This window comes from Podarcis filfolensis, assembly GCF_964270895.1.
Source record: "Podarcis filfolensis genome assembly, chromosome: 14".
In the NCBI taxonomy this organism is placed as follows: domain Eukaryota; kingdom Metazoa; phylum Chordata; class Lepidosauria; order Squamata; family Lacertidae; genus Podarcis; species Podarcis filfolensis.
Genome location: NC_139616.1, coordinates 42,000,981 through 42,023,863, shown reverse-complemented (window position 1 = coordinate 42,023,863; position 22,883 = coordinate 42,000,981). Strand labels below are relative to the sequence as shown.

General features: G+C 42.2%; 1 protein-coding gene across 2 annotated transcripts in view; it reads left to right on the top strand.

Annotated features, from left to right (window-relative positions):
* Positions 1–208: 208 nt before the first annotated feature.
* The window catches only part of LMTK2 (lemur tyrosine kinase 2), a 45,180-nt gene continuing 22,505 nt past the window's right edge, over positions 209–22,883 (top strand). For both annotated transcript variants that reach the window (XM_083584860.1, XM_083584861.1), the window contains exons 1-6: positions 209–598; positions 13,788–13,912; positions 16,708–16,852; positions 18,319–18,392; positions 19,526–19,644; positions 20,134–20,221. In XM_083584860.1, coding sequence (XP_083440986.1) covers positions 457–598; positions 13,788–13,912; positions 16,708–16,852; positions 18,319–18,392; positions 19,526–19,644; positions 20,134–20,221 — 693 coding nt within the window. In that variant the 5' untranslated portion in view covers positions 209–456. The remainder of the gene's footprint in view (positions 599–13,787; positions 13,913–16,707; positions 16,853–18,318; positions 18,393–19,525; positions 19,645–20,133; positions 20,222–22,883) is intronic.

The following is a 22,883-nucleotide window of genomic DNA, read 5'->3' as shown; positions in this document are numbered from 1 at the left end:
TAATTTTTTTTTTTTAGATAAATGTAAAGAAGAGGCTTCATTGGTCGCTCCGCCTGCCAATTCCGGACCAAGCCCGCCCTTTGACTCCTGCGAATCCGATTGGCCGAGCCCATCGAGCCGGCTCGAGCCGACCCCGTCATCGCCGCCTCCTCCTCGGGAGCGGACCTGGCGCCGGTTGGCGCAGAGGCGTGCCAATCTCCTCCGGCGGCCCGCCCCGCCCTCTCAGGTAGCCCGGAAGATGGCGGCGGCGAGAGGCGCTGTCGCCGCTGCTGTCGCCGGTGCGGACGGCTGGGCTGCGTGAGGCGAGCGGGAACATTTCCCCCCCTCCTGCTGCTGCTTCCGCTTTTTTATCGCTGTTTCGGCGGGAACCGATGCCGGGGACGGCCTTGCCGCGAGGGCTGAGGGGAGACGCGGAGGGCGCCGGCAGGCCTGGAGGCGGGCGGCGCTGAGGGCGCGATGCGGGGCAGGCACCGGCGGCGGTTCCGGGGGGCCAGCGGGCGGCTGGGCCGGCCTCTGCCCCCCTGGCTCGGCCTCTTCTTCTGCTGCTTCCTGTCGGCGTTGCTGGGAGGCGGCGAGGCGGCTCCTCTTCCGCAAGCAGGTGAGAGAGAGACCCGGGAAGCGGGCGAGGGGGTCGGATCCTGTTCACGGTGCAGACCTATGGAACTCAGTGGCAGGCCAGGAGAGGAGACAGGCGACCCCTCTGGGTTGGGCCCATGTTTGGGGTAGACCCACTGACGTTACTTAAAGCCTTCAGTTCAGCGGGGGCAACCTTTACGGTTGGGCCCAGACGCCCCCCCCCCATATTTAAAGTAGGCCAGTTGCTGTCCGTGGGGCTTGAGCTGCTAAAGGCAAGAAGGAACATAGGAAAGGAAAGGGGGTGGGGAGACAGGGAGGCAGCCTCTGGGCTGCCCCCCCACCTCACTCAGTTTTAGGGTAGACCCACTGACATCAGTGAGGATTTAGCTGTTAAGCTGCTGTCCCACTGAAAACAATGGGGCTAAGCCAGCCTTTAAGTCCAACTGAATCTGTCTTCAGTTCTCTCTGTCTTAAAACTGATACATCATAAGATGAAACCCAGGTGATTGTGGACGTGATGGGGTGGGGTGCCTGGTGGCACTTTAAATGCTAATTGTTAGTAGCAGCTTTTTCTTTCCTTTTTGGTGGCCTGGAGGCCTTGTAGCTGTGTGTGTGTGTTTTATAAATTTATCCTCTTTCTCCTGTCATTAAGGAGCTCAGGGCAGCCAGCATGGTGGTCTTCTCTTTCCTCTTCAATTTTATCTTAACAAGAACCTTCTGAGATAGGCTAGGCTGGTCCAAGGTTACCTGACACAGGCAGTTTTAAACTCTGGAGCTGATGGCCCTATTGGGAAGGGGTGTGTGTCCCTCTTTACTTCAGTCACTTCAGGATAAGATAACCTACCCCTCTAGCATTGGGGGCCCCTTCTGCTCACTTCTGCCCCCAATCTTGCCTTGGTAGCACTGGCAGTGATTGTTGTGTCTGAATGGAAATGTGAACTTGTGTCTTCTCAGGCCTAGTCTAACACTTATAATGGCACTGTGTATGTCATTATTTATTAATGTTTATACCTCATGATATTGTACCGTATAACATTATTATTATACCTCAGTATCATCGTTTATACATAGATGATGTGCATAAGTCCCTGCTTCGCAATAGGGAAACAGAGGGGGAGAGAAGAATGTTGGAAATGCTATGTCTCTGTCTCTGTACACACTTCCGTATCTCTCACAATTGCAATTGCACACAGGCATAAAGAAAAAATGAGGTAAAAGGAAGGCTATGTTGTCAGCTGTTACTGTTAAGAATGACCACAATTCTTATTTCATATGCAAACTTAGATCTTGTGTAGAAGTTTCACAGACCTAATATGCCTCTTGCATTTAATGGTTGTATGGCCTCATTTACATTTTCTCTTGTACCCTTGTGTTTGGTATATAAATAACAGACAACCATGCCTCTGGAGTGAAAGTTCATGAAAACTGCTGCAATAAATCTTTTACAGGTGCAATAAGGCTTTTTGCCCATCATGTATGTAAGAAATTCCCATATATGTGACCGCCAGTATTCATAGATGACCAGGATCAATTTCCTTTTTCATATATATAAAGATTTCTTTTTGTTGGGCAAAATTTCCTTATGCTTGTTCTGACTGTATACATAATGTGTCTAATAGCGTAGTTGAAGATGAGCTATAATGGCTCAGACCAAGGGTCCTTTTAATCCTTCAAATAAAGCCCACAAGGTGGGCATAAAGACACAATCCCTCCCTCACTGTTTGTTCCCTGCAACTGTCATTTAGTGCCATATAACCTCTGTACCTGCTGATAGACCTATCCTTCATGAATTTATCTAATCTTTCAAAAGCCATTTTAAAGCCATCCTCCGGAGCCGCCACTGGCCATTGCCACATCTCATGGATATATCTTCTTCAGTGAAATTACACATTGTAAAGGAGTGATTTCCAGAGGTGTTTCAAATGCCAGTCTCTCCAAGGGGAAGAACTGCTTTACAGATAAGTAAGGCAGTTGGATCTGTTTTGCCCTTTTGACAGAGTAATCTTCTGTCATGTCTGTATCTGTATATCTTGGACATTATAATTGGTCTGAAACACAGTTGAAATTAAATATACATTTCTGCCAGTATGTATGGCATTTCCCCTACAGTTTTCCCCAAGCTATTGGATCTTTTTTTGTTGTTGCTTCCAGCAAAAGTCATTCCACGCTTACATCGAGGTTATTGGAATGAAGTTTATGGAGAAAGAATGCAACACAGGCACGAAACATTTTATTGGTGTAAAAAATGTGAGCACAGGTCAACAGCAGCTATTCACTCTGCTAGACAGGAGAGGTATCTATCAGTTTGAGATTAGCAGCACCCAGATGTGTTTCAGGGGTTTGTGTGTAGGCAAGAGAGAAGGGAAGCATGAAGCTCTGTGGCAGGGCGGTAGTTTTCACTTGGAGCCTCTTGTGTCCACAAGGAAACAGGAAGTGCGGTTACCTTGAAACTGACAAAGCTGAGCTGCTACTTGTTTGTTGCCTGAGAAATTTATTTCAGTTTTAAAGTATAATTTCCTTCTAACAAATTTCCCCTTAACTCTGTGGAGACTGGTCTTTTAGGGAAAATTGGGCACTGCCCAACCAACCCCAGTTTACTGTCAGCCAGCCCCCACCTGCCTGCCTTCTTACTTACACAGAGGGGCCTTTCCTGAAAACGTCCTCCTCCTTAGTTTCAGCGTTCCCTTGTAGAACTCAGAAAAGAGGTGGGGGACAAAAGTAGCATTAGTTGGCTCTGCCTGTCATGGGTTTTAATCCCACCTACTATTCGGGCTCCCTGCCTTCACTCCTACTGGTCCCAATGACACCAACCACCACTGCCTACGATAAACCTACAATTCTATGCAGACATAATTGGGAAGTGGGAGTAAGCCTTATTTAACACAGTGGGCCTTGCTTCCAAGTATACATGCATTGAACTGAGCTGCTGGTTTACAAATGCTAACTGTGTCACACTTGAGTAATTTAAGCTGTAAGAATTGCCTCTCTCCTGGTTCGGTGCTATGGTGATCAGATGCGAGGGAGAACAATGCCCCAGACCCTTTAATAGATATTTAATTGAGGGATTTTCAGCAGGTATAGTTTCTCTTACTTCTGTTTGGCAGTTTCCTCAGCTGGTTTAGCTTGTTGTATGTGAAGTTGTACCTCTTGAACTTCCCTCTGGTATGCCACTATTACAGGCAGAGAAGCCTTGTTCTCCTTTTTATCCGGTCTGCTAGAAATAGTGCCTGCAGTCACTGAAGTGAACTATATTCTCAATTCCAAATGCTAGGGAAAGTCCATTCTGCTACCAGGTGGTCAAAGGGCACTTTCACATGACACAGAAAATCACCTTTGAGCCTTCTGTGTGTGCATATATATTCTGTAATGTGGAATAGAAATAAGAAGAGCTGTGTTAAAACCAAATGGTGGTGGGGAGGGTGTCTGCACTGTAGGAAATACTTTTTAAAAAAATGTGTTGGGCATGGGACTCCCGCATGTTTTATTAAGGGGCAATGATCCTGAGAGTGTTCCCAGGAGGGTGTGGTTATGGAGAGCACAGGTGGTAGAATTGCTGTGAAGAACTGTGGAAATACAAGGAAGGAAGGAATAGGTGAAGTAGCAGTACTGCAACTAAGCTTGTGCAGAATTCTGAATTAACATCTGACAGCAAACATCTGAATTAAGAGGCAGAGCCTTCAGATCAAATGTAAGACTTCTAGGCAGGTTTGAATCCCATCATGGAAGTGCTAAGAGTGAAAAAAGTTGTACTGTATATAGTCAGACCTTTGCCCGCCTAGCTCTATATTGTTCATCAGTTGGTGTGGATCTCCTGGGGTTCACATAGGAGTCTTTACCTGTCCTACCTGAGGTGTCGGGAATCTAACCTGGAACTCATAGAATCATAGAACTGTAGCGTTGGAAGGGACCCTGAGGATCATCCCTGCAATGCAGGAATATGCAGCTGTCCCATACGGGAATCGAACCTGTAACCTTGGAATTATCAGAACATGCTCTAACCAACAACTTCACATGCAAAGCTTGTGCTCTATCACTGAAGTATATCCCTTCTCTGATACGATTACATAGATGAAGAATCAATGGAATAGATGTGCACAGGCTTCTTTTACAGTGGAGGTAGCTAACATGGTGCTCTCCCAGTGTTGTTGGGCCCCAGCTCCCATCAAGTCCCGGCCAGAATGGTCAACAATACCTGGAGAACACTACTTTGGCAGCTACTGCCTTACAAAATGGGAATGTGGTGTGGCTGGACACAAAGTAATGTAAACTTCAGCTGGTAGGATGCTGTGTTTTGTAAGAAAGGGAATATATGTCCAGAAGCAGTAATCATCATTATTTCTTTCCCAAGTATTACTTTCTCAGCTGAACTCACTTATGCACTCAGAGTTGCCCTGTTGTCTAAGGAACAGCATCATGTGTGCTGATCATGTGTTCATGGTCTCTCAAACATCACATTTATGTCATGCTAAAATAAAAGTTATCCCTAATCTCTGTGTTACAGGCCTTGATGATTTGGATGGCTTCTTCCCAGATTTTAGTCATACATAACTGCTGTAACCTGCTGAGTTTGAGAGGCATGCAGTGTTCTTTCCATACTGTGACTTTAATTTTGGGCCTGGCACACATTGTACGTTGCAGAGTCCTTTCCTGCTTACTGTTAGTATAATCTTTTGTTTCTCTGCTGCTGCAGTTCTTATGCATATCTTCTCTGCCACTTCTATTGGACTGCATCCTTTAAGTGTAGTATTTTTCTCCTGTGTACATATACCTCATGCTACAGCATAGACTTAATGGCTCAGAATTGTCTCTCATGTTTTCTTTTTGAAGACTTCTGCCAATTTGAATTATATTTCCCCATTCCAACAATAAGCTTTAAAACCAAAAGCATGAAGGCATTAAAGTATTCTATTTACAATATGAAATATTAAAACCTCGTTAAAATGACTTGGTTGTGGCTGTTAAAAGCCAGACCAAGCAGGGTAAGTCTTATATCAGGGGTCGGGAGCCTCCGGCCCTCTTAAGTCCTGCTGGACAACACCTCTCATCAAACCTAACCAATGGCCATGCTGGATGGTGCTGCTAGGAGTTGTGGTCCCAGCATCTGGAGGGCTGCTGGATTCCCTACCCCTGTCTTGTAGTGTTGCTGGAAAATATTCACACTTGAATTAGAAAGGAACTTCCACATTTGTTACATAGCTACTGAGGGTCCCACATGTTCAGTCATGACATACAGGTGTTGATTAATTAGGAGAGCACCCTTAGTTCATCTTAAAGGTAGTGGTGTCTGTCTATAGTTCATGTACAGCTTTAAAATTAGGTGTATCCACAGCTCAAGTTTTTCTGTGACTGTCATTGAGCAAGTAATATTGGTAACATTGCAGCCCAGTTGTAAGAAACCACAATTTCCTTCAACTTAGACAAGCCTATGTGAGCCTTGGACCCACACACTTGCACCTCCTTGTCTTTTGTGTGCTGCCTCTGAACTAATCACAATTTTCTGAGATGTCAAAACCCTGGGTAACAGTGACTTAAACTATGCTTAGTGAAACAAGTCAGAATCAGCCCTTAGTTTCAGATCCTGGCTTGGTCTCACACTGTGGTGAAAAGTTTACAGTGTACACAATCTACCGTTTCCTGCATTTGGACATCCTGGGGAATTGTGGTAAATTCAAAGGCAGGAGATTTCAGTCTCCTTCCATAGTACATGAAATAAGGGAAGGGGGAGCATGTGAGCAGAAGACATGTTTCTGCTGCTTCTGAACTGAGTCTATATAGCTGCTGGGGTAACTATTAGAGCTATCTTGTGGTTGGGGCATTAATTGCTCCCCACTCAGTAAACAACCAAAATATTTTATTATACCTGCGGGACCGCCTCTCCTGGTATGCCCCACGGAGGACCTTACGGTCTGCCAATAATAACATCTTGGAGGTCCCGAGCCTCAAGGAAATTAGACTGGCCTGGACCAGAGCCAAGGCCTTTTCGGCTGTGGCCCTGACCTGGTGGAATGCTCTGCCACAAGAGACCAGGGCCCTGCAGGATCTGACATCTTTCCGCAGGGCCTGCAAGACGGAGCTGTTCCACCAGGCCTTTGGTTGGGGTCCAGTCTGACTCCCCCTCGCTCCTTATAAGAACTTGTATGAAAGTGCCCCCCCCCCAGCTTTTCTCACAGGTTCATATAAAATCAGTACAAACAGGCCAGTGAGGATTTAAGGTTCCCAACCCTAATCTGTGGGTTGCCATCTGATAGGATTTCACTTTGATTCTGATTTGATTTTAGGATGTATTTTAATTGATTGCCTGATTTTATGTTAATATGTTATATATTTGATGTTTGCTGCTCTGAGCCTGGTTTTGGCCGGGGAGAGCAAGGTATAAATAAAATTGTTGTTGTTGTTATACACGTTTATTGAAAGCTGGCATTTGGGTATGTGTGGCACTAACATAATCACTTAATTTTCTTTTTGCTGAAAATGTTCACATACAATGTATAATTTTGAAAATCCCCCACATTCTGTCATCTGTGCAGATCTTTTTAGTTTACAAAGGATTTGACATTTTGCTCAGCAGCAAAAACGGATTTGAAGCCCCTTCTCCTGCCTCCAAGCCAACAATAAATTTATTTTCCGTTGCACAAAGTCAAGTGTGTAAAATGTACTGCTGCAGTGGAGTTGCTTTATTTCTGCTTCTGTCAAGAACTGCTGTGCATTGCTTGGTGATTATTGCAATGTTAAGAGAACCATATGCATTTATAAACAAGGGTGGCAATGTGCTAGGGAGTCATGGTTGGCTATAATTTCCCAGTATGTTTCCGTGTCACATCTCTCCAGATGTTCTGCTTTACCAGGCGGCCATGCTGAAAACATATTGTGGAAATTGAAGTAACCTTTGATTTTCCAGGAAGTAATATTCCCACTTCTGTATTTAAAGAGTTCATTTTGTTCTTTCTGAACAGTGTGAAGGTATTTTTATCTGTAGGTGTAAGAGGTGCATTGTTACCTTGCTGTTAATGCAGAATACTTCTTTGGTTTACCAGCTCTGCATCAACCTGATAATGCAGGGAAACCAAACTCTGAGCATGTTCTATAAACTGGGAATAGGGTAGCATGAGAGTCATGTTTCAATAAATGTAGTTTTGTGGAAGCTTAAAAAAGAAATTAACTCCAAGCCTGGGTGATAGGGCATGTTACAAATCAAATTAACACCTTAATGGGGGTGTCTGGCTTGGCAAATTGCTTTTCTATTCTCTGCCAAGCGGTCTGTTCAGCAAGGCAAGCAGTTCTGGCAGGGGCTAGCAGCTCCCCAAATCCTTGTGACCATTTTCAAGGGCTTTTAAGTTGGTCTAGTGTTCATTGTAGTCAAGGCTGGGTATACTCTGTGCCACAAAACTAGGAGCAAGTTATATACCATTTTGCATAAATCTTTTAAGTTGCATGAGTTAGTATCTGGATTTGTATAGAATTTAAAGGGGGAAAGTCAAGATGAGAGAGGGATATATGCGTTTTTTGTAGGACCTGTGGGAGGTGCAGGCCATTCCTTTTGCCTGGTAATTTACATTTTTGCAAGTTACAGTATTGAAGGCTTGCCTGCTATGTTACAGCTCTGCATTTCTCTAGCTTTATAGCTCTGCATTTTTCTAGCTATGTCGCAGGTCAGATTTCTGCTTCTTACCTGTATTGCTCCCTGCCCCATTCTGTCCTTGATTGTGCTGTTGCTGAAATATTTTTAAAGGTTCAGTGGGGGTGGGATTGACCTGCTTCTTCTGATCCTCATGTTCTGTTCACAGGAACTGGGAAAACAGAAGTGAAAATGAGCTTCAACTCTCTGTGGCTTTCATAGCTGCTGTTGTGGCTGATGTGGTTAAAGATTTTTAAATACCCTTTTTTTCGTGTATAATAGGGTTTTTCCCTAAAAAATAATGTCAAAAATTGGGGGCATCTTATACTCTGGGCCATTTCTCCCCATTTTCTTAAATCTGAGTCCCCCCAAATAGGGAGTGTCTTATACACGGGGGCTTCCTATAGACAGAAAAATATGGTACTTTTGTTATCTAAATTCTTAACTACCCGTGAAGATATTAAAGGTAAAGGTAAAGATACCCCTGCCCGTACGGGCCAGTCTTGCCAGACTCTAGGGTTGTGCGCTCATCTCACTCTATAGGCCGGGAGCCAGCGCTGTCCGCAGACACTTCCGGGTCACGTGGCCAGCGTGACAAGCTGCATCTGGCGAGCCAGCGCAGCACACGGAATGCCGTTTACCTTCCCGCTGGTAAGCGGTCCCTATTTATCTACTTGCACCCGGGGGTGCTTTCGAACTGCTAGGTTGGCAGGCACTGGGACCGAACGACGGGAGCGCACCCCGCCGCGGGGATTCGAACCGCCAACCATACGATCGGCAAGTCCTAGGCGCTGAGGTTTTACCCACAGCGCCACCCGCGTCCCTCCTGAAGATATTACAATGTTTATATTAGCTGTGTATATAATAATGAAGTGACTTGGTTGTCTCCAAAGCACAGCGCTATTTCAAGTGAAAGTTCCTGCATGTGCTGCTTTGAATTTGCTTCTTTATAGACATTGCCAGCTGGATATTCATTTCGAAGCTGAAGTTAGTGCCGATGCAGAAGCTCTTGAGCTCAAGTTCAGATACTACACTGTTGTATGTTAATCATTGCTTGATGTGACAAAATAAGAGTTACTGCCTGCTTTTGGAGGCTGCAGCACTGTTCAGGTGGGAATGAATTTAGAAACCTGAGTCCTGCTCAGATGATGGAGGATAAAGTGGACATGACAGATTGGAACCATAATTTTCTTGTTGTATGTTTGGACACTCAACCCATGGTTGGGGTTCTTAATTATGTGTAACAGAAGCAGTGGCCTGGTGTGAGATCTACATTCAGCCAAAGAGTTGGCCTAATTGCCAAAGTAGATTGAATTAGTCTGTGCTTTGCATTAGCTTCACAGCAGGTTTCTGACAAGGTTGTTTTAGACCCAGCTGTGTGATGTAATTGGTTTACTAAATCCAGTAAAATGGTTGACTCAGGCTGCAATCATAAACGCATTTATGATGGCGTAAACCTCAGTGAGCATATGGCTTACTTCCGACTAAACATTCATAGGATTGCTCTATCACATTGAGCTGGCAACCTCTGTGTACCTGGACTGTGCTACACTCTTCTACGTTGTCTGGTATAATACTCTATTAGTGCATGTAACTCCTCATTATAGAACCATTTTCTAATGAATTTATATTAGTAAGCAAATTAGTAGATTTGGTTGTAATCTACACTTGCAAGTAAATCCAGAAATGTCAGTAGCCCACATTCAGTTTTTATTCCTGCTTGCCTATGTATAGAAATGTTTGACTACTGTGACATGATGATGGCGTGTGAGAGAAAACATGCACAGTTTAGCAAAGATCCTGGAGCCTCTTCACTTCCTTTTCTGTTGACAAGTGCCTGTTGACAAGCCTCTTGTGTTAAAATACAGACCCTGGGTTCTATCCAACATCTACTCTAAGTGGCACTAATTGAAATTAATGCACATTATTACTAATTTGGATGTAGTAATTTCAGTGGTTCTACTGAGAGTGAATGTTAGCTGGATACAACTCCTTAGACTTAAATTAAAACTTCATATTCATGGCTGCCCTCATTAACTCAAAATTTTCCTGAAGTCTATCTTACTGACTTAATAAAATTATAATGCCTTGCTTATTTTGGAACTGTTGCCTTTAATTATCTTCCCTTTTTCTATTTTTAATTATAACTATTTAATGTGTTCCAGTCATTACCAATGATGGGGAAGAAATACACCACAGATTTTCAACAGAAATACATAGACCTAATTTTAATGTCTAATGAAGAAGACACTGAGACTAGGGGGTGATGGTGAGATGCCCATGGTACTCTGTGTTACCTAGGTGCCTCATGTTTTCCAGAAATATTTATTGGCATTTGAGCAGTTAGATGTTAAACATCAAAGGGAGATACCCAGTGGTGTCTGCCCTGCTCTGCACACCCAAAATCTTTTGTGGGGGATTGGAGAAGGGATGAGAAGAGAATGAGGAAGACTCATGCAAGTGGATGCTTATTCACATGAGGCTGATGCCACCCAAGAGTTGTAGGAAGCTGTGTTGGTTCATTAGTATAGTAGCCTTACTGAAAGCAACAAAAAGCCATTCTAAAAACTCTTCAAAGCCCAGGAAAACAAGACGTTCTTTTGTCCTAAAGAACATCAGGGGAACTGGTAGTGAATAGCTGAGGGACCACCACTGAGAAGGTCCTAACCCAGGTAGCCACCCATCACCTCTCAAAAGGGGCAGTAACTCGGTTGGACCTTTGATCTTAGTAGCTGGGCAGGTTTACACAAGAGTTGACAGTTCTTGAAATATCCTGTTCCCAGGCAGCTTGGGACTGTGAAGCTCAAAACTAGTCAACTGTGAAACTCATTAAGTAATTTTGATATTACTTTACTAATTGAGTTATAGAGCTATATTGCTTATAGAAGTTGTGCCTTTTAGCTGATAGGTGTTGCAGTTTAGCTTCTCATCAGAGCAACCCTGATGTAATTGCAATGATATTTGAGAGAATATTTGACCATGGTCAAAGAAGTAACTGATACTGCTGAGCCACCTGACTTTGTTGACAAGCCTGTTTGTTAGGTTAAACCTACTTCTTGTGTGTTTTAGGTGAATCAAGCAGTTGGAGTTCAGACTGTAAAAACAAATTAGCATGTACTCAGCTCTATTTGCAGTAGATGATGTTATTTGTGAAGATACTGGGACATACTTGCTAGGGTGGCAACTTTGTTCATAGACTGATGAGAGAATCTAGTCTGTTCATCCCTGCAGTTATCTTTCTTACACCACGAGAGCTTTCCACATCCTTCCACATCTTCCAGGACTGAATAGCCTTTCCTGTATGGAAAGATAACGTGCATCTTCAGAGTCTCTGGGGGTTTGTGTGTGCATGCAAATATTTTGGTAACTGCTCTACTTTTTGTCCTGAGTAGATTCGTTTTATTGCTTAATACACAGTGGACACTCCAGATATGAACTTAATTCATTCCGGGGGTCCTTATGTACCCCAAAAAGTCCGCAACATGAGGCGCCACTTCTGTGCATGCGCGTGGTGCGCAGAGCGCTTCTGCACATGTGCGTGCTGCGGAACCCAGAACTATACAGTTCCGGGTTTGTCACATTTGCAACCCAAAAGTTACATTACCCGAAGGTAACATAACTCCGGGGTCCACTAGATGACAGTTGAACAACTTTTGCTATAGGAGGTACCGAAGTGTGTTGAAAGAGTGCTTTGAAATATTTGAAAATATGAGCTCCTGTTGCTGAATACACTAAGACAGGAATGCTATTCACCACACTACCTACAGCTGATGGTTTTTTGGGTCTAACAACTTCTAGGGGTTCACAAATTCCTTATCCCTGCATTGTGGAATGTATCACAAGTTCTTCAACAATACATTCAGGAGCTTGGTTTTTGATGCACATCTCTTTAAGAGTCATCTATAAATATTGGCATTTTTCTGTGTGGTGTCAATATTCTCTTGGCCTTTGTGGACACCTGCCTCTGGTTTCTTAGTACCTTCTCTGTTAGCGTCTTACATATGCAGGTTTAGACATGTTCATGCACATGTTGCTTTAAATTAATAACCTGTCCATACTTCAGGGTGGCTTTCTAGTAAAATATGATACATACTTGTGTAAGCATGTTTCCATTTAGTTTCTGCAGGCAAGGATGCCTTCAAGTGAAATGAGGTTTAAAGATAGATGTACTCTTTGATCTTTTAGGGTTGGCTGGTTGCTTTAGAATGGCAGCTCTGTCATCTCACTTCCCATATTTTACAAAATCTCGGGGGCTTTGTCTTTGAAAAATGCTGATTGTAAGTTAATGTGACTCTTCTCATAGCTGAACTGATCTTGTGTTAAAACAATGTTCTGTTCTAGTTGTCTCTCCCCCTTCCACTAAAAGCTGCAGAAATATGTACCAACTTCCTCAAAAAACTAGTTGCTCAGACTTTGCTGCAACTTGAAATTTAGAGCAGTTGCAGGATCTTTCTAAGAATTGGTTGAAGTGTTAGGAGAAATGCAAGTAAAGGCAGAAGTACTTTATTCCAGAGTGTCTGTCATAAAAAAATATTTCTGATGTATACCATTCCATGAAGAAAGTTATTCCTACATGGGAACCAATACCTGCTATTGGTTCCCACGTCATATGTGATAAAACAAGTTCAGACTCATTTTATAATTTCAAATGAAGACTTGGTGGTTGCCTTTCCATCTTGTTGAAGTATCTTAACTAAGTATTGGTTAATTGTTAGTGCCTTGGCTTTTAGACTGTGAACCTGAGAGCAGGGACCGTCTTGTTACTGAGATTTGTCGCCCACTGTGGGACCCTTTCTTGGCTGAAGAGCAATGATAATCTTTTACCTTCGTATGTACATTCTGAACTTTGATACAGGAGGGCTTCAAGCTTTAATTGCACTACCTTCATCAATTAATCAATAAGAGCTTTAATAGCAGGTTAGCTTCCTCCACGAGAGGAAAAGATGTGAGTGAATGTGTTTAACGTGTATTTATACCCAGCAAGTAAGGAATTCAGCATATTTGATGTCTACATTCAGTGACAACTCGTATGGCTGTGGATTGTATGTGCATGTTATCTCTTATGTAATGCTATCTTAATACATGGCAGACTTGTTTTGCCAATACAGGGCCTTGTATGCTTTTCTATTTAATTTTGACTTGTTGACAACTGGGTAACCCTATATGATAGCTGAAGGTGAAACGTGTTAAAATACATTGCCAGTAATGCAGAACCAGCACATTCCAATGAAAGCAGCATAGTTTACTTGAGACTATCAAAGTGCCATGGGGAAGTATTTGGCTTTTATTTTATTTTTTAAGTTCAAGCTTTCTAAATGATAGATGTTTCAACAGTGTTTAAAATCCTGAGAAAGCATGATAGTTTTGCGAAAAGGTAAAGGCAAAGAGAGAGACAATACCTATTTTTGGAGCCCCTAAGTCTAGAAATATCCATAAAATCAATATCCATAAAACCAGAAAAATATAACTCGTACATCACAAATGTTATCGGCCTTACTGCAGAACTATATAACTGTTCTGAAATTTCTCTTCTATAGTTAACATGTTTGTGTTCCAATGTATGACACCATGCTTATTTCAACCCTTTGTTTTCTAGGGGAAGCAGCAGTGACTGAAGTTCCCTTCGCGTTGGTGATTATTTCTGCCTGCAGCCTTTTAGGCTTGGTACTTCTGCTTGTGAACTGTGTATCCTGTTGTAAAGATCAAGAGATAAATTTCAAGGTGAGTACAGGAGATAATTATTTGTATCCCTTTAGTACTGGAATCTGATAACACAGACGTATATAATTGTACTGTGCAATGCCAAACATTCATGTGGTCAGTCAAAATCAATGGAGTTTGAGGTGTCACAAGTAGCTCTCAAGTCTGCTTAATGACCTACTGTTGCTGTGCAGTCCTGAGTAACTTATTCTGTTTGATGACTTGCCTTCTTGCACTTAACATATTTTCAGAGCACTTAAGTATGAACATGCAGGGGATGGGCTTTTCTGCCTGCTTTGGAGCAATCAAGTAAAAGGGGAAACTTTTTTAAGGCAAGGATCTTGCCAGCCCGTGCTGAGAGCCAAACTGACAGTAACAAACGGCCACACGTAAATGTGTAGTGCTCCAAATGTGTAGTGCTCCAAATGTCAAAGTACAGTGGGACCTCTAGTTATGAACTTAATTCGTTCCGGAGGTTCTTAACCTGAAACTGTTCTTAGCTAGAGGCGTTCCTTCGCTAATGGGGCCTCTTGCTGCCGCTGCACCGCTGGCACACAATTTCCATTCTCATCCTGGGGCAAAGTTCTCAACTCCAGGTAACTCTTTCAGGTTAGCGGAGTTTCTGACCTGAAACATTTGGAACTCGAGGTACCACTGTAACTTGTTCTTTCTTTCTAAGCTGGGAAATTTGGCCTTGAAATAGATGAAAAATACCCCTCTTCGAGGAAGTTACGTTATTTTTTTTTTTAAATAAGCAACAACGCACAAGAGTCATGGGGATTCAATTAAGAAAATAGTATCTGTAATATCTGTGAGACTATTTGTGACATCTTCATGCAATGCCTATTTCAGATGAGTATTCATTGAGGTTAGAGTCATAGCCGGAGGATAGAAACTTCAAGGTATGAATTGTTTTGGGGTTTTGGAATGTAAAGAATGAGACAAACAGGATGTTGTTCTACAGAGCTACCTAGCTAAACAGAGCTTGGATGCTGAGCTTGAAAGAATCTCTTTATTAGTGGGTTGGGGTTTTTTTACCTTGGATGTTAAACTATCCGTGTGGTATTCTCCTTTGCTTCCAGCTACACTAAAGTAGCTAAACCGCAGTGAAAGCTGACACTTCCTGTGTAGGAGGAAATCTATACTAGAGAATCTGTAATAGACTCACAGAAATACAAAAGAAATCTCTAACTTATTTCTCTTAAGAGGGATACAGGTGGAAAGCTTAGCAGAAAATTCACATGGGTTTTCTAGGAAAGACCTGAGCAGGATCCAAAACATAAAAAACACCCCGCCCCAGTGTGACTCATTCTGGACTTCTGTTTTTGTTATCTATCTACCTACAGTATACAGCCGTCTTATAAAATACACAGCAGTATATGTACACACAAACAGAAAACAGTGCAAAATCGTTAAAATGCCTGGCTGATTGGAAGTTTAAAGAGCTGTGTATGCTTATCAGCATAAAAAGATCTTCAAGAGACACCTGAAAGTCAAAAGCAAGAATGTCAAAAGATATTGAGCGATTGAGAAACAATAGCAGAGTTGCTTCTGTTAAGAATCCTGCTTAAAAGTATATCTTTGGATCCTGGTTCCGTTTTCAGATCACATGGATTTGTCATTTGTTCCCAGTTTTCCATGTGTCTGCTTCCATGGAGGAATGAAGCTTGCTTATGGCTCAGCTCAAAGTGTTCACCAAAGCTTTTAAAGTATATTTTCCAAGTTGTATTACTTTTTCAGTAAACAATTTTCATTTATTTATTTATTTATTTAAATAGTGTGCATTATATTGGCACAAAATGCAGCAATAAACAGCAGTTCAATAAAACAAGATCTCATAATTCACTCGTGGGCTGCTTTACATGGCTGAAAGATGGTCAAAAATAGGTTCCTTGGAATATAGACCAACAGTTGCTCTTTCTAGACCAAGACCAATTGCAAAGTATTAGGAAAACAATGTTGCTCTAGTTATTTCTTGCTTTGCCCTTACAATTTCACAGCAAGGTCATAGGTTGTGTGAGCTTCTTCTGTAGTTGTGTTACGTCCATGCAACTAACAGATCTTAACTTATGATTCAAAGAATTTTTGGCCGTTATCCCATATACAGCTTAATGTGTAAACATGCCCTCCGTTCTGATAAACTTCAGTATAAATATATTTTTTATGCTATGCTGAGCTGTACTTTACATCTTTGTGACCTGATTACAACTTGATTTCTTTTTCCCAAAACTGCTTTGCTTTAATGTTTCTCAGCTTCTTCACCTTTTTAATTAAAATATGTAAAAGCCATGGCCTGTGAAACAACCACGGGAGTTAATTAGGGTTGCCATATTTCGAAAAGTAAATTTGTTGAGCTTTTTTTTAGGAAGACCCCAAAATTGTTAAGCTGTTTTTGGGAACAACCCAAAATTGTTGAGCTTTTTGGGGGAACCCTCCCCCCCCCAAATAGTGATTTTAAGCTTTTGGAGCTGTTTCCACTGCTTTTCCCATTGTTTTGCCATGCATCTGGGTATTCCCTGACAATTTGGCAAAAAACCCCACCCTCCAACGCCATTTATACACCCAAAACCCAGGACATGTCAGGAATTTTCTCGACGTATGGCAAGCCTAGAGTTAATGATCCTTTTCACAGCAATGAGGGCTGTCACTTTGCTGCTGAAAATGTTGTTGGGGCAGGTAACTTAAGTGTGATAACTCAAGTATTGTTTCAACCAATATTATGGGTAACATCAGGCACATGGAATAAATACTGTGCTGATTTAAGTTTCTGAATCAGGCAACTTCTCCTTGTTCTTCTGGCCTCGTTACTTCTGTAGGAATTTGAAGATAATTTTGATGATGAAATAGACTTTACACCACCTGCGGAAGACACCCCATCTGTCCAGTCCCCAGCCGAAGTGTTCACACTTACAGTCCCCACTGTTTCTTTACCAGCTCCATCACAGTTTCAGCTTCCTACAGGTAAGGCATTTCCCTACACCATCCCTTCCACCCCAGGACTAGTTTCTGATCCTTGGTCAATGGCCAGTATTGATTCTCTGTCTTGTGACTGAAGCTTTGCTGTAGTATTGATAGCTGAGCCAAAGCAAAATGTACATATTTCAAAGGGGGGATGCTTCTATCCTCTGACATCTTGTGAGCTAGCCACATGAGGCTGAGAGTGTGACTTGCTGGCTATGGAAAGACTTCCACAGCTCACAGTTCAGTCTCTTAACTATCATGCTCTATACATGGTAGAGTGTAAGGATTCTATTTCTCCTGACATAACTGGGGTTTTTTTTAATAGCATGGTATTTATGGCCTATTAAGTATTTTCCTGTTTTCCATGCCTTCTTTAGATGTCCCTCCCCTCTGCCTTTTCCCCTTTTATCAGTCACCCACAGAATGCTATTCCGGTAGGATGATCTTTCGTAATCTTACTTCTAAAAATATATTAAATGGGAACAGTGAAGACTTGATAAAAATAGCTTTCATTTTGCTACCATTTGGGAAATCTGAACATAAAAAATCTAAACTTTCTAAACGTGTATTTTACTTGGATGGCGTTGTGAGTGACTTTCTCTCAACACTGGGAGTAGGAAACAAGCAATAAGATTTTTTGCGGAGGTTTTGGGTAGGATTTGTATGCAGTTCATTTTTATTTTTCTTGGCTTAAAGCAGGGATGAGGAACCTCTGGCCTGCTTCCCACTCTCGGCTTTCCAGGGGATCTAATTTGGCCTCTGCAAACCATGCCCACCTGCCCATCAGCTGACATCACTGGTGACATCAGTTGATGGACTGCAGGGCAGGGTTTAATCCTTTTTGGCCGTGCCACCCTATTCTCAATTATTAGCATAAATGTAAATGTATGACTTGACAGAGCTACGGGGAATTTTTTTAAACTGCCTGGGACCTTGTGTTATGGTCTTGTGTACATTTGAGAATAACTTACTGAACACCATCAGATTCTTTAATAGGTAAACAGGCGTGGAGCTGGACTGTAATTCCCATGGTGCTGAATTAAGGCGAAACCAGCTTTTTTGAGAAAGTGTGGGCATGGCCTGAGGTTGGTTTCTCCTGCATTGGGAATTTGGTTATCCATCTCCTTTTGAGTGGGACATCCTGCAATACACAGGAGGGGAGCACATATATATGTAGATATACATAGCTATCAACATAAGTAGTCTTTGTAAATCTACACTATGTGGCTCTAACCATAGAAAAGGAATGGGGAGCAGGGAGTTGGTCCACAGGAACTTTGGCCACAGCAAGTGTATGCTCTCTTCACATGCAAAATGAAGTTTGAAAACACCTGGGGTTTTAAATATGTTTTCGTATTACTGTAGCAACCTATTGTATTATGCATTTTGGGGGGGGGCACAAAAGTAGTTAATCAAAAACAAGATTGTGGCCACTTGTTGATGTATTGTCTTATTTTGTGTAACAGAAGGGTTGAAATCCCAAGTCGTCCGTCAAAATCTCAACTATATCCAAGAAATTGGAAATGGCTGGTTTGGAAAGGTAAGAAGTCTGTATTGATTGTTGTATTTCTCCAGTTAATTTTCTGATTCTATGATGAACAGCTCTTGAATAAATTGTGGAGTGCGAGCTTGCCAATGTGTCTGTAAGCAGCTTAAGGGGAGAACTTTCACTGTTGATATTTGAATTTCAAAATTCAGGTTTTGATGGAACCTGGTGCAACATTATTTCTCAAAACTCTTAACACAAAAGAATGTGTTTGCAGCAGCAATTAGCATATTATTACTGCTTCCCTTCAGCTCTTCAAAATGTTTTGAGTGCTTAAACTGCAGAAACTTACAGTTTGAACTATAGGATGTCTACAGTTCTTGTATACTGAGAAAGCATCCCACCAAAAGGCAATACAGTTTACAAGAAGTGGGAGAGAGATTACCTTTTCCCACCCCTCTTCTGGTTTTGGGAGAGTTCATGGGGTAGCCCTGAGATGCACTACTATCCTGAGTCTGACTTCTCTTTTCTCAAAGTCCAGTGTTTCGTTCTGGAAACTTGACATTTTTCTGCCAGCTCGAAGAGTGTAAAGTTTGCCAACTTCTGTAGCAGGACAGATTAGATAACAAATTAAAGGTGTTGGAGAACAATTCAAGGTGCACAACACCCATGCATGGTGGGACCCTTATGAGGCATAAGAACCCCTTTTCTTCTCCCCCTGCCCCAGTGTTGTGTATGAGCAATCCATGTACCAGATGGGTACAGAGAATTGGAAGTCTGTGTGCAGCTGTCTCCACTCTGCTTAGTCAGTGAAATGATAGTGATCTGGGACATCTAAGGAAATCTTTCCATAAGTGTCCACTCTGGTGACCATGCTCTGCATGCATGAAACCCCAGGTTCAGCTCTTGTGGTCTCCTGTTAAAGGAGCTATTGAGAAAAGAGTCGAGGCCTTAGAGACCCTGAAGAGAGCTGCTGCAAGTCAGAGTAGGTCACTCCAGGCTTGATGGATGCAGTGGTTTGACTTGAGACCTTACAGTTAAGGGTGGGAAAATAATAACAACAACAATGGTATAAGCAAGTTCCTGGCCTCCTCCGTCTTCTTGACATGCCTTGTAGTGACTTTTATTTTACTTGTGCACACAATGGCTTCCTCCGTGTTTTCAAATACCTGCTGCTTGTTTTTCAGGTTTTGCTTGGGGAGGTTTACACAGGCTCCAGCGTGGCCAGAGTTGTTGTGAAGGAGCTGAAAGCAAGTGCCAGTTCCAAGGAGCAAGAACGATTTTTGAGGCATGGAGAACCGTACTTGTAAGTAGCATCTCAGTAGCAGTGCAAAGTAGGAGGGCATGCTTAGTTTTTGTGAAAATGTATCGTTACATATTTCTCACAATGGCCACCGATAGCCTTGTCCTCTGTGGTCCACATAATGTGCTCATTGTGGAGCACATGAAAAAGTGAGCTTGAAAGAATAAAGTTAGGCTACCCAGTGAGCTTTTATAGCTGAAGCAAAAGTCTGAACTCTGATCTTTTCAGTCCAGGTGCAGCATGCTGAATACTGTCACTCTGCCTCTTACCTCCTTCATGTATGCCTAGCTGCTGCATGGAAGGCTTGTGGTTCTGTCCCTTTCATTTACCGATAGCCGGGAGCAGGGTGTCACTTTCAGAAATCATTTGCTCGCTGAAGATGAAGTGTGCTGCTGGGGTGGGCATTTCCGAGATCCCCTTGACTCATAAACCTGGAAAGAAATGGAGTATGCCTGACCTGAAGAGCCTCTCTTTGTTTCTCTTTCCCTGCAGAATTCTTCATCATCCAAACATCCTCCAGTGTACAGGGCAGTGTGTGGAAGCCATTCCCTATCTTTTGGTATTTGAGTTTTGTGACTTGGTGAGTAAATGCCATTTCATTGTAATAGCACAGAGCTTGATGTTTACTTGATTATTTGATTACTTGATCATGGGAGTTGTAGTCCCAAAACATCTGTAGGGCCGAGTTTGCCTATGCCTGACATGGATGATAGGAGTTGTTGTTTAGTGACATCTGGAGGGGCAAAGGTTACTCATACCTGCTCTAGGGCTTCAGAAAGCTTTTCCTTGTAGCTATATTTTTAAAAGATACTTTACTTCCAACTTTCATACCTTTTCATCTGCATTTATCTAAAGCATTTTTATCCCCCCGGGGGGCCAAATAAAGGCTCCCAGAATGATTTACAAATCTCAGTAATAAGTTCTTGCCCTCAGGCTTGCAGGCTAAGACTATGCAAAAGGGAAAGAGGAGGGTGGGGGAACCAGGTTGGGGAAGGTTGACCTGGAGACTTGTCAGGGGGTTAATTTGAACCAGTGCAGTCTTCTTGGAATTTGTAAAAATAGGCCCTGTAGAAAAAAATCTGATATCCGACCAACCATCCTAGCTCACACTAAATCAGGCACTGTTCAGGGGGAGGGGAAGGAGGAAGGAAGAAATCGTTCTAACCAGATTTCCTAATTCACTGTGTTGTTTTTACACATTTACACGCAATAGCTTTTACAATCAGCATTTGTCAGTAAACAGCTGTTTGCATTTCCTGGCATGGCCACTTCTGGTATTCTAGGTTGATTTTAATTTCATTCAAAATGCAGGCCTCACAATCAGGTGTGTTGTGTGTTTATTTTACATGAGTTTACTCTAAGTTTAAGTGTCTGTGGTTGTCTAGTGCTCCTGGAACAAGTGTCCTTTCAGAATCTTAACGAATTAGGTGGATCGTGGGTCTGGCCTAGTTAATTTTTTTGCAATAAGTTTCTTGTGTCCCTAGAGGTGTTCAGTGCTAATTAGTTTTTCATTTCATTTCTTGTTCTTTGGAGGTGGGGTGGGTGTAGGACATAACCTTTTTACTGTGAAAATCTTAAATTACTTGGCAGCTATTTGATAACTTACTTGTACCTACATTGTGTCATGCTTCTTCTGATTTATTTAATCGGTCTCCAGGAAGCTCCTGCATATTCAAGTTGTCATAGTTTATAGAATATAACTTGTTAATACTCCAGTTGCTTGAAGGCTTAGCACATCATGTCAGAAATTGTCGTGATTCTGTGGCATGTATAATCCAGGCGAGGATTTCGCTTGCCAGCATAGAATACATTTCTGTTGTAGCTGTGCAGTAAGCTTTTCGGGGAAGGAACTGGCCTTCATAAACTTCACTGCTAAATGATGGGCATACAAATTAAAATCCTGTTGCTACAGCCTGCTTCGATTAAACCAAACCTTGTCTTAGAAGTGGAATAATGTACGGCTTAGCGGCTGCAAAAACACATTGCTACTTGTAAGTATGTGAGATGTGCGTAACTTTTGTAAGTGAGGAGAGTGGGATGTGAAGCTGGTGTTAATTGCATGCTGTGCTACATAGTCCTGTTAACATAGGCAGTTATAGCCGCACTTAACTTTGTGCAACTTTAATAAGTATCAGACAGTAAGTGCTTTCTCTGACCAACATAGATGGATGTTTTACACACACACACACACACACACACACACACACACACACACACACAAACCTTTTATTTTTATTTTTTTGCTGCACAGTTGGCTCTTAACATGCAGTGAAAATTGTCTCTGGTGGTGGTTATAAACCTCTGCAGCGTGGTGGTGGCTTTTTCCTCAGTGGTAAAAAATAATCTACCTTGACAACCACTGCATATAAGTTCTTCATTGAAACTGATTTTCACTTGCTTTCATCGTAATTCTCTGTACCTTCACTATTACCTACATGCTTGAATCCAAACAAGGACAATTGCATTGGGAAGATGCAGTTCTATACCTAAAAACCTGATTGTCTTAGAACCATAAGATTGTAGAGTTAAAAGTGCTCATCTAGTCCAAGCCCTGCAAATGCAGGAATCTCAACTAAAGCATATTGCCCACCATTATTGCCTGATATATAAAACAAAATAGAATTGATCCACTGTGCTTAAGTAGAACTGTGATGACATCTGACAGAATACTGTGTAAAATGCTCATGAGCTCTCCTAGCCCTTCATAAGGTCTAGCTGCTGCTGTTTTCTTAAAACAAGCAATAGCTCCTTAGTTTCCTCTTGTCTCAAATGATTGTGTAGGAACTAGATGGCATGTTTGTGGCAGTCCTCTTAATCTATAATTAACTAATGGTGTATCATTTCCGATCGTCCTGAGGTTGTACCAGGTTAAAAATAGGGTAGTAACCATCTTATTAACTGTAATATATTACCCAGCTGTATGTGGCCAATCTTCCGTCAGCACACAGAATTATTTGTTGATAGCATGACAAATGAGGAGCAAAGAATCGAATTATGAAGTGGATGTAACATTATTATGGCAAGGCCGGCTGGCCTGTTAACTGGGTATGCTTCCATAGAAAGTAGCTCGTCAGGAACTTATTGCTGCAGAATGAGAAGAAGAAGTTGGCAGTTCTGGGCAGCAAGTGTGCACTCATTCTTCGGAGCATACAGTTTACCTTTAATCCTTCCTAGAGCTGTGACTGCTTGATTCTAAATTTCTAGAAAAGAGAAGTACATAGACGGGGAAGCTTGTCTTGTGT